At 40.3% G+C, this 12,500-nt stretch overlaps 2 protein-coding genes across 3 annotated transcripts in view; one reads left to right on the forward strand and one right to left on the reverse strand.

Moving 5' to 3' along the window:
* Window positions 1-1,779: 1,779 nt before the first annotated feature.
* Window positions 1,780-10,717, forward strand: LOC123511196 (geranylgeranyl transferase type-2 subunit beta-like). The gene is made up of 7 exons (XM_045266861.1): window positions 1,780-1,906; window positions 2,704-2,811; window positions 3,191-3,391; window positions 3,750-3,908; window positions 4,654-4,798; window positions 8,602-8,801; window positions 9,332-10,717. The coding sequence occupies exons 1-7, from the start codon at window positions 1,904-1,906 to the stop codon at window positions 9,515-9,517; spliced, it is 1,002 nt and encodes a 333-aa protein (XP_045122796.1). The 5' UTR covers window positions 1,780-1,903; the 3' UTR covers window positions 9,518-10,717.
* The window catches only part of LOC123511197 (probable 28S ribosomal protein S16, mitochondrial), a 6,591-nt gene continuing 4,073 nt past the window's right edge, over window positions 9,983-12,500 (reverse strand). Inside the window, exons 3-5 of one of the 2 annotated variants that reach the window (XM_045266863.1) lie at window positions 12,353-12,500; window positions 11,861-11,981; window positions 9,983-11,489 (exon numbers count right to left, since the gene is read on the reverse strand). The exon at window positions 12,353-12,500 is cut by the window's right edge and continues 12 nt beyond it. In XM_045266863.1, the coding sequence (XP_045122798.1) occupies window positions 11,881-11,981; window positions 12,353-12,500 (249 nt within the window). In that variant the 3' untranslated portion in view covers window positions 9,983-11,489; window positions 11,861-11,880. Of the gene's footprint in view, window positions 11,982-12,352 lie in introns of both variants that reach the window. The other variant, XM_045266862.1, reaches the window with a different exon arrangement.

Here is a 12,500-nt window from a genome sequence, read left to right on the forward strand (position 1 = left end):
AGAAAAAAAAAAAAAAAAAAAAGGATCAGGAGCGAGATGCATCCTCCACATTCTTGGAGCTCTTTCAAGCATCCTGTCTTACTCATAACTATGCAGAAGGGTGGCACCATGCAATTAACAGGGTAGCAAACACCAATTTTATAAACATTTACCTCTTTAGTATTCTACACGACGAATTTAGTAGAATTCCTATGAATATAAAATTAGTAAAACAAAAGAAAATGTATATATATATGTATATATATATATATATATATATATATATATATATATATATATATATATATATATATATATATATATATATATATATATATATATATATATATATATATATATATATATATATATATAGATACCAAAGGAAGCATGCTATCCAAAAGCAAACTAGTCCCATGACCTGTGGATGAAATATGAGAACAAATCCATAACAGCATCAGAATTTCTACACCGGTGCGCTGAACTGCTGGATCATACTGAGGACTAATCCTGTATTAAGTCAATGTACAGTATGCTGAATTTTATTGGTTGATAAATTTTAATTATTGTAAGCAGTTTTAATATGTTTGTGTTTTTGTGTTATCTTTTAATGTAGTTTCATTACTTTTATATCATGTATTTTTTTTTTTTGTACAATAAATATTTTATCTTCCTACTTGGTATCTGGTACATAGCAGCCTTGTTTGGTACATACAAGCCAAAGCAGTGGTACATAGGAGCCAGTACATATCAGCCCACCAATGGTACATACAAGCCAAAGCAGTGGTACATAGGAGCCGGTACATAGCAGCCGACGGTACATAGTAGCTAGCATTCGCTCAACACAAGGGTCACATAGCACATACAATCTTGTCAATGACCAAGAAATGCGGCAAGCATTGACAGTGCCAGGCACGCCATGGACAACATGGCCTCAATACACACCAGTGATACTCTTGTCACGCGAGCAGAAGTTCTGTTAACCTGCACAAGGTGAATAAAGCACCAAAGACTTGAGTACCCTGGCAACGCGGCCGCCACACTTGTAGGGTATACAATATTAACGTGCATGATTTCCAGTGGCCTAAATGAAGTATATTCAACACGAACCACCACTCAGTACTCAAAAAATAAATGCTACATTTTCTTGCAAGTGACTACATTGATTAGCGACAAAAATAATAATAAAAAAAAACTCCCATATTTACATCACCTGTTATTGAAGTTGACAAGCTACCTCAAACTAGATGTCATCAGACTTTCACACATAATTTTTAGTGTTCTTGAGGAGTACGTGAAGCTTCACCCACGAATGCGTTTTCTTGTTTTTTGACACAAAGACAATAACTGTTGCGGCAATTGTGTTCTTCCGCATGTTTGAATCTTGTAAGGGCGCTCGTCCTCCCAGGGCTCCACCGCTGAAGGACCCCCAAATCCCTCACCCTCTGACTATCTGCAACTCGCGCGCCATCTGTTGTTACCTCCCCTCCCCAATCGATTCCATCAGCCCGCCCATTCAACCCATATATCTTCCCTATAATTCTTGATACATATTGTGTTTGCCTTTTCCTCTCACCACTACCCTCTACCCTCCCAGAGAATCATGTACAGTGTGTCCATACCATACCATAATCCTTGGTCGAATTTCAGTTGATGTTCTGTTGTGACTACCAGCGGCTACTGTAGATGCCACTAGAAAATTATTGAGTCCGTAATAGAAACTTTATAAATAGGAATCATAAATCTGCAGGAAAACTACAGCATATTAAAGGTACAGACATGTACTTCATCAAGAGAGAGAGAGAGAGAGAGAGAGAGAGAGAGATCGGGAATTTGCGCGGCACTGTCCCACCAAGATAGTTTCCCGTCATCCCGAGATAGCGCGGCGGTAAACAGTAAACACGTCCAGCTGACACACACAACTATGGTAGGCAGTTACGTGTTTATTAGGATTTAGTTTGCTTTTTTCATTATCTTGGCCAATGCTCTCTTGATGATTGTTCACAGTGTTTTTTTGTGACAAATTCATTATGTTAGTGATATCGGAAGTTGTTTTGTTTATTAGGTTTAGGAGAGGTAGAATTTTAAATGATTCAGCATGGTCTTGAGGGTCACGAGTTCCTGATGTATCTACAGGATGCTGTCTATCTCATAATGTCCCGTCTTTCAAGCTCAATGGCAAATCTCACCAATAGCATCTCCTTATATATTGTTTTGTTGTCCCTCCCCACCACCAACAAACTTGTGGAGCTGTGGGTTTATCAAGTGAGCGAGCAATGCAATGGTGAATGAAATTTGGCCTTCGAAAAACGTCTTGGAGAAAATCATTCTTTTTTTATTCTAATCTGAGTAAATATGATTGAAATATCGCTTCGAAGCTTAATTTAATCAGTCATGTGGGATCCATTCTCCTCGATCCCACTAACATGAAGGGGGCCTGCACCTCCTCGACCCTGCTAACATAACATAACCCAACTTAACGTTCATAACCTAACCTAATCTCCTCTATGTTGCCTGATCTAGTCTAACATAAGCTAACAGTGGGGCTACACAATACTCGACCCTGCATACCCAGCCTAACCTAACAAGGAGGTCCGTCCCTCTTGATGTCCAGTGAAATAATGCAACAGAGGCGTTGTGCCCCTCTCAACCCCTTTGTTTGATTATATACATGCTCTTACTATTATCTGTATCAGTACATTATCAGCATTGTTCTTGTTACAGGGGAGTCACCCTAAAGATGTGGAGATCACTGATGAACACCCCAAGAGCCTCCTGCTGCAGAAACATGCAGACTACATCCTTAGCTACACCAAGAAGAAGGAGGACTATGTATGTCTTTACTAACGATTATACACTTAACACATTCTTACCAACATTCTTTCATTCATTTCCATTTGAGAAACAAAATTTCTCCCTCTGAAATCGGTTTCTATCTAGCTTATCTGCTCTCATACACATTCTAACTTATTCATAGATTTAAAAGAACCTGATTTATTTTCCTGCAACTTACCAACATTCATACACATTCTAACTCATTCCTGAAGTAAAAGAACATTATTTATGTCTTTCTAGTGTACCAGCATTTATGCACATTCTAACTTGTTCCAGAATAAAAGAACCTTATTTACTTTACAGAGAGTGGCATATGTAGGCTTGAAAGTTTCTTATAGCTTCCTTTATGTTCTTATGTTCCTGTGTCCCATGACAGGAGTACACCATGACCGAACACTTCCGCATGTCTGGGATGTACTGGGGCCTCACTGCCATGGACATCCTGGGCCAGCTAGACAAGATGAGCCGCACAGAGGTGGTGGAGTTCATCCGCCAGTGTCAGGACACAGAGTCAGGTGGCTTTTCCCCAAGTCTGGGCCACGACCCCCACCTGCTCTTTACCCTCAGTGCTGTGCAGGTGGGAATGGCTGGATGATTCAGGCTGATGGTCTCCTTGGTTTAAGTTTATAGTGTTTCAAAGGCCAAGTGTTTAGGAAATAGTCTTTCTACTGCAATACAAAACAATAAACACCATCAAAAGTAATGCATGAAATCTTTTAAAGCAACAAAAAGGCCAAGACATAAATAAATTAATAAAAATAAAGGCTCACTGAGATGCCAGTCCTAGAAGAAAAGTAAGGAAGATCACCCAGAAATTGAAGGATAAGTGTCTTGAAACCTTCCTGTTTGTAAGAGCTCAAGTCACGGGAAGGAAGAGATGCAGAGATAGACAAGGAGCTTCAGTGTTTTATTGGTGAACTTTACTTTCCCTGCAGATCCTTGTGATGCTGGAGGCCACGGAGGAGGTGAGTGTGGAGAGTGTGGTGCAGTACGTCAGCGGCCTGCAGAACGAGGATGGCTCCTTCTCGGGGGACAAGTGGGGGGAGGTGGACACCCGTTTCTCCTTCTGCGCTGTGGCCTGTCTGGCTCTGCTGGTGGGTCTCTCTCTCTGGAGTCAAAACACTTGCTATTTTCTGTTCTCTTTCCTGCCATACTTTTAAATTCTCTCTCTCTCTCTCACAAAATTTATTAAGAAAAGGTCCTGTGAGATGCCATTCCCTATAGTTAAAAATGGTCATCAAATATTAAAGGATACAAATTGTCTGTCTATCTTTCTATGTATATATCAATCTGGCTGTCTTACCTTGGCTGGCTCAGACAAAGCATCATTCTCATTAGTTCATTGTTGAGTTTTCTGTGTATGTCTATCTATCCGTTTGTCTTTATGGGTTATTTTTTTTTCCTTCCTTCTGTGGTGTCTTCTCTTTCTGTCTCTTTCCCCTGCATTTATTTCTCTCTCTGCATCCTTTTATCTATCCACCATGTCCTTATTTAATTTCTCTTCTTCCTTCCTCCTACCTAACCAAAATCCACTCATTTAATGTTTCCCTTTCCTTTCTGCATTTCCTGTTTTTCTCCTTTATTTGATTTCTCTTTCTCCTCCCTGCTGGGCATCATCTACCCTTACTTAATTTCTCCCTCTCTCCTTTCTGTCTTTTCTTCCCTTCTCTTCTTCCTCCAACCTGAATATCATCTAACTTTATTCAATTTTTACCTTTCTTCTCCCTGCCTTTCCCTCCTTTGCTCCTCTTTCAATATCTAACTTTATTCATATTCTCTCACACTCTGCTTCTTCCCCGGCTTAGCTTCATCTCTGTTCTCCATTTTATCACCCCATAGAAGCGACTAGACTCCCTCAACCTGGACAAGGCAGTGGAGTTTGTGATGCGCTGCCAGAATGTGGACGGAGGCTTTGGCACACGGCCGGGCTCAGAGAGTCATGCTGGCCAGATCTACTGCTGTCTGGGGCTGCTCTCCATTGCAGGTGTGTGTATAGGTACCTTATCTTGTCTTTCAAGTGTGTGCTATCTGATGTTCTCTGTCTAATATGTTCTTTGTTTCAGTTCAGTCTAGCATAGTAATTGGTGTGTGATAAGCCTTTGCAACAGCTCCCACTATGCATGTACTATTTGCTTAATTGGTTCTCTTCTTGTCGTATTTTATGTCTTGCTATTTACAGAATACTTAGGTCATCAGTTTGTGGTTCTTTTCATACATTCCTTATATGAGAACTTTTTTTTTTTTTTTTCAAACAGTACACTCAGACACAATTGCTGCTGTGTAAAAATAATAGCATGGAGTAGGCAGTAGTCACCTGCCGCCCGGTGGAATACTCCAGGAGAGGTACTTACGGGGATGTAGGCAGTGCTGCAGACTGAGTGATTCCCCGTGTCCTCTCTTCCCGGTTCCCTTTGTGGTCTCATTTATACAATTGAGCAGCTGCAGCCTGCCCTCTAAAGACAACTTCTACTACTTCCTACACTACACTACAACACCTTACACTTTTACACTCTCTTCAAATCAAAATTTAATAATGGCTTCACCACGCCCTGCCTCGGAGTCCCCCTCTGGGGAGGGGACCATAAATGTCCCCAGGTCGGACTGCCCTCTGCTGTCGACCTTGGGTGTCTTGACACTTCATCTAATACTTTCACTATCAATTTCTGCAACATTCGTGGCCTTCGTTCTAATTTTCAATCTGTGGAACACCACCTCTCCTCTACTAAACCTCATCTTCTCTTCCTAACCGAAACACAGTTGTCTGTGACTACTGACAGCAGCCCTTTTCTGTTCCCTCCTACTTGCTCTATCCTCATTTTCAATCCAAAGCTGGATGTTGCGCATACGTGCGTAACGACACCACTTGCTCTCGTGCCCACAATCTTGAATCTTCAGAATTTTCTACCATCTGGCTAAGACTTCAATGTCACTCTCTAACTAAATTCATCTGTGCTGTATACCTCTCACCTAATTCCTCTGACTATGTAAAATTCTTTGACTATTTGACTTCCAAGGTGGAGCACATCTTATCTCACTTTCCTTTTGCTGAGATCTCCATTTTAGGGATTTCAATGTTCACCACCAGCTTTGGCTTTCATCTTCTTTCACTGACCAACCTGGTGAACAAACCTTCAACTTTGCTATCCTTCATGACCTAGAGCAGCTAGTGAAGTTCCCTACCCGTATTCCTGACCGCCTTGGAGACACGCCCAACATTCTTGATCTTTTCCTAACCTCCAACCCTTCTGCTTACTCTGTTAAACTTTCCTCTCCGTTGGGCTCCTCCGACCACAATCTAATTTCCGTTACCAGTTCTATCACTCCAGTGCAGCCTCAGGACCCGCCTAAGCGGAGGTGCTTCTGGCATTTTAACTCTGCTAAGTGGGAGGAACTAAGGCAGTACTATTCTGATTTCCTTGGGATGATTATTGTTTTCATGTCAGAGATCCTTCTCTTTGTGCCGAGCGCATAACAGAGGTGATTATCTCTGGCATGGAGCTATACATTCCTCATACTTTCTCTAACCCTAAAGCTAAAAAGCCTTGGTTTAACTCTGCTTGTTCTCGTGCTGTCAATGATAGAGAGGCGGCTCACAAACGGTTCCGTAGCCATCCAACTGCTGAAACTCATGCCCTATATATTTCTGCCCGTAATCATGCCAAATCTATTCTCCAACTTACTAAAAACTCTTTCATCAATAGAAAATGTCAAAGTCTTTCCAATTCTAACTCCTCTCGAGATTTCTGGCATCTAGCCAATAATATCTCTAACAACTTTACTTCTTCGTCTTTCCCTCCTTTACTTCATCCAGATGGCTCTACAGCTGTCTCTTCTTTTCTAAAGCTGAACTCTTCGCTCAAACCTTTGCTACCAACTCAACTTTGGATGATTCTGGGCATATTCCTCCTACTCCTCCACCCTCTGACTACTTCATCCCTAAAATTAAAATTCTTTATAAAGACGTTTTCCTGGCCCTCTCTGGCCTTGATTCTCGGAAGGCTTACGGTCCGGATGGAGTCCCTCCTGTTGTTCTCAAAACTGTGCTTCCGAACTCGCTCACTGCCTGGTCAAACTCTTTCATCTGTGTCTCTCTACTTCTATTTATCCTTCTTGCTGGAAGTTTGCTCACATTCAACCTGTCCCTAAAAAGGTGACCACTCCAATCCTTCTAACTACCGCCCTATAGCTTTGATTTCCTGCCTTTCTAAAGCCTTTGAGTCTATCCTTAATAGGAAGATAATGAGGCATCTATCAGCTCACAACCTTCTCTCTGATTGCCAGTATGGTTTCCGTAAAGGCAGATCTACTGGTGATCTTCTTACTTTCCTAACTGAATCTTGGTCATCCTCTTTTAGGGACTTCGGTGAAACCTTTGCTGTCGGCCTTGACATATCGAAAGCCTTCGATAGAGTCTGGCACAAATCTTTAATTTCTAAACTACCCTCCTACGGATTCTATCCTTCTCTCTGTACCTTCATCTCCAGTTTCCTTTCCGATCGTTCTATTGCTGCTGTAGTAGACGGTCACTGTTCTTCCCTAAAACTATCAACAGTGGTGTTCCACAGGGTTCTGTCCTATCACCCACTCTCTTTCTATTATTCATCAATGATCTCCTAAATCTGACTCAATGCCCTATCCACTCCTATGCTGATGATACCACCTGCATTATTCAACAGCGTTCAACAGACGCCCAACCCAACAACAATTAAATGACTCAAGGCGAGATGCTATAGGACGCCTAACTTCTGATCTTTCACTTGTTTCTGATTGGGGCAGAGAAAACCTGGTTTTGTTCAATGCCTCAAAAACTCAATTTCTACAACTATCTACTCGACATAACCTTCCAGACAACTATCCTCTCTTCTTCAATAACACTCAACTTCCCTCTCCTCTACATTAAACACACTCGGTCTATCCTTCACTAAAAATCTAAACTGGAAATTTCACATCTCTACTCTTGCTAAATCAGCTTCCAAGAAGTTAGGTGTCCTATGGCGTCTTCGTCCATTTTCTCTCCCTCCCAGCTGCTTGCTCTGTACAAGGGCCTTATCCGCCCGTGTATGGAGTATGGCTCTCATGTCTGGGGGATCCACACACAGCTTTACTAAACAAGGTGGAATCTAAAGCTTTTCGTCTTATCAACTCTTCTCCTCTAACTGACTGTCTTGATTCTTTAAGTCACCGCCGCAATGTTGCATCTTTATCTGTCTTCTACCGCTGTTTTCATGCTGTCTGCTCTTCTGAACTTGCTAACTGCATGCCTTCCCCCTCCTGCGGCCTCGCTGCACAAGACTCTCTACTTCTTCTCATCCCTATTCTGTCCATCTTCCTAATGCAAGAGTTAACCAGTATCTTCACTCCTTCATTCCCTACACTGGTAAACTCTGGAACTCTCTACCTGTGTCTGTATTTCCACCTGCCTATGACTTAAACTCTTTCAAAAGAGGAGTGTCAAGACACCTCTTACATTAACTGGACCCTCCTTTTAGATTTTTTTGTTTTTTCTCTTTCTACTTTCCTCTTAACAGGGCCTGGCAACCAGCGGGATTTTTTTTTTTCCAACTCTTTGTTTGCCCTTGGCCAGTGCCCTTGTAATGTAAAAAAAAAAAAAAAAAAAAAAAAAAAAAAAAAACATGTCAGAACACTTCATAGTTTTCTGTTCTTTTTCATGCACTCCTTTTACCAGAATAGTTTTTTTGAGTAGCACACACAGACACAGTTGCTGCTGTGTAAAAATAATAGCATGGATAAAAAAAAAAAAAAAAATTAAATAAATAAATTTACTAGGCCAGCTGCACCAAGTGAACGGGGACCTGCTGGGGTGGTGGCTGTGTGAACGCCAGCTGCCTTCTGGTGGTCTGAATGGGCGGCCAGAGAAGCTGCCTGATGTGTGTTACTCCTGGTGGGTGTTGGCGTCCCTTAGCATGCTGGGCCGCCTTCACTGGATCAACGCTGACAAGATGCGCCTCTTCATCATGGCCACACAGGTACTCACACATGCACATATATGTACACACAGGGAAATGCTGATGCTTGTAATACAAAAAATATGCAGAAATTTGATTATGCTGTGTGATTTGAACAATGTACTGGAAGAAATAGATGCTACTCTTTATCATGGCTACACAGGTATTCTCACACACACACACACACACACACACAGGCCTTTATTTAGAAATACTTTGCTCTCGCCATAACTATTTTCCAAGGACATAGAGGTTAATGGGTTGGTTATCAAGAGTGTTTCTCCTGCTAATAATGTAGGAAGCTTCATAACCTGCCTTCAGACCATAAAAAAGACCATTAAAAACCTACATAATCTGAACTACAGCCTACTGAAGTAATGCAGCACAGAAGTGTTTCCGAATATGGAACACACACACACACTAATGCTTTATATTGTCACACTAAGAGAAGTTTACATTATGATCAGCTGTACATGTAATCAGAATCCTGCAATGATATCAAGAGTGAAGACATCAGTGCAACACACTTATTGTAATGGTTCTTCTGGCAGGATCCTGAGACCGGAGGCTTCACAGATCGACCGGGAGACATGGTTGACCTCTACCACACACTCTTTGGTCTGGCGGGACTCTCATTGCTTGGGGAGACGGGTCTCAAGGAAATCAACCCTGTGTTCTGCATGCCCCAGTACATCATGATGCGGCTCGGAATCTCAGTGCAAATTGTATCGCCATGATGTGGGTGTCATAACCTGCTTGTAGTATCTACATAGCATATACTGCACACTGTGATTGGGGGTTGAGAGGTGTGTTTTGTACAGTATTTTCTTGATTTGTATGAGGATATGTTATGAGTGAAAGCAGCTAATGTGGGTTTCCCTTTGACTTTATGCGAAATGAGAGGAGTTAATCAAACAGTTTGACTAAATTATCTTGTTATGGTGCATGCTGGTTTGTATTTAAAATTTTGTATAGATATTGAATTGTTTGTTATTGATTAGGGAATAAATGTTTTGAATTTGCAGTTTATAATCTTCTGTAAGTCAAGAAACTACTGTCATGTTATGTAACTGCTTCTTGACATTTAATTTTATTTCAATGTTATAAAAAAATTGTTAATATTTTGTTTCATGTTTGTAAGTTTTAATATAACAATTTCAAAACTTCACATAAACTTTGTTGGTACTTTTATCATTTAGTAAGTTATAAAGATGACTGTTTATTCATTTAGCTAACATACATAGGTAAGTAGAAAGTATGTATTCTTCCTCGACATTCACAGAGCTTTGAAATAAGTCTAGCAAAAGTCCAACAAAACCAGCCAGACATTTATGATTGTATTGAGTGGAAGTTTGAATGGTGCATAAATGGATGAATGGCACACATTAGTGGCAGTTTATTTTACCTTAAAACCTACACTGTCTAAAGAATCATTCAAGTATTTTCCTTGGCTTACGAATGGAGACATGGTTGGCTTTACTTTAAGGCACTGCAAATGATAAATTAAATAACACATGCTGGCTGTGAAACTGACAAAATGATCATGAAAGGAAGTACTCTTAGAACATTAAAGAAATGCTCCCACATCACTGTTACATCATCAGAGCAGAATCACCAAAGCTTAAACAGACTAGGTTTTGTCACTACATCAGCACATTACAATGATGTCACTGTTTTCCTTCTCTCTACACTATAAAACTCATTTCTTTACCCTAGTTATCAAAGTTAATTAGTATCTCCAATTCTTAATTGCAAAGTTCCAGAACTGTATGACAAGGTTCCTTTCACTTTCAGGATAAGCATTATGTACCATGGGTTCTCAAGAACTGTACTGACCATCCATGTTTGTTCCACTGCTCTTACAACAAATTTTCAGGAAATGAAATTCAGATTTATTTATTTATTTTTACAAAGAATAATTACACCGAATAGACTTGCCTGTCCTTTTGTTCACACCTTTTTTAGAAAAAAAAAAAAAAAAAAAAAAAAAAAAAAAAAAAAAAGGGTGGGTGGGTGGGGGGGCCCTGAATGTTATGATACTTGCAAATTTCTACAATTTTGGACCAATTCATGGGCATGCATGTCACAGCCTTAATCTCAAAACCTACATACGTCATGTTCATGACTGACTTTTAAGTTATTTCATAAATCAAACAACTGATTGTATCTGTCTTTTCTGGTGACAAGGAGACCAAATATTTATCAACACTGTCTCCAGAATCCCTTAAAAATGCTTCACATTATCCCTCCATGAAGGTGAGGTGGTGCCCCTCAAACAGAGATACTCATCCCAGAACACAACTGAAACATACCACAACTATTCTTATCCACAACTTATTCTCCTGCAAAACACAGCAAGAATTCATCACTTGTTCCTTTCAGTAACCATTATGACACCATTCTGAACAGTATGGTACCATCATAACAAATCAACATCACATTCACCTCAATAACATGTAAAGGGATTTAAGCATTCCCTTATGATGCTTAAGTCAGCTGTTGCTGTACTTTGCTTATTGAAAGGAAGAGCCACCAACATCTACTAGATAATGGATAAAATCTCAAAATAGGTTCATTTCTTCTAATATCCCATTCATGAAATTTTGTCTTATTATTCAAGTTATGACAATTTTCTGAGGACATGGAGTATCATGCTCCTTTCCAAGTACAATGTGACAAATACTCAGATGTGTTTTAACTTCTTTTGAACTGAAACAAAAAAATTAATTTAATTAATTACACTATTCTTAACGGAATATGTACACTGTACAGTTACAGGGAAGAATTATTAAATATCTTATTAAACATATACATACTCTATGGTGGCAGTAGAAATTAGTTATCAAATTAAGAATTTTTGTCATCATATACAAAGACTAATAAGTGCATGAAGAGAATCACCAGCTTGCCTTTGGTCAAAGACCTTCATGTCTGCGTCGGTAATGAAGCTTCAAGAGTGCTGAGAACCACCACTGGTTGAGGCAGTGTTCAAAAACTCCACTGACAATGTACATCACACTGCATAATCTTTAATATAAATTTCCCCGAGACCTGAATGACAAAAGGCCATAATACAACACCTATGTTATGGACTGTGGTCTCATGAAGCAGCCTCAGCATTCTCCTCCTTAGCACTGGACCTACGGTTCCTCCATGCTGTCACGTATGATCTGGGATGGATGGGAAGCAGTCCTGACAGACCTACAAAAGAGATGGTTGGCTTTGGTATCATGAGCAAATTTGTGGATAGAAATGATAGGTACGTTTTATATAGTGACTACCACAGCAAACCTGATGGCCTCTTGTTGCTTCCATTATTATCTGATATCTGACCACAGCACCAACCAGTGGTCTTAAAAAATATAGCACTACCATACACATGCATCTCATTAGAAAATTATAAACTACAATAAATGCAACAAAAATCCCAATTTTCTTAAATAATTTTAGATACCTCTACTCTAAACACTACTGCTTTATGATTCTCTGATCACATATACGTACACTACATCAGATAAGTCTTGGCTTAGAATGGATGCCTAAATTGGTGAGAAAAGCCTGGGCACACTCACCCAGCAGAACGGCACAGCTTGTGGAGATGCCAGCACCCTGGCCAATCCAGTGGTTGATGCGCTCAGTGTTGAGAGCCACCAGCTTCTCTCCGTGCACATTCATCATTGGATCGTACGTGCCAAGCTGCTCAATAACGTGTCCCTGGCG

This window comes from Portunus trituberculatus, chromosome 31, assembly GCF_017591435.1.
Source record: "Portunus trituberculatus isolate SZX2019 chromosome 31, ASM1759143v1, whole genome shotgun sequence".
Classification (NCBI taxonomy): Eukaryota; Metazoa; Arthropoda; class Malacostraca; order Decapoda; family Portunidae; genus Portunus; species Portunus trituberculatus.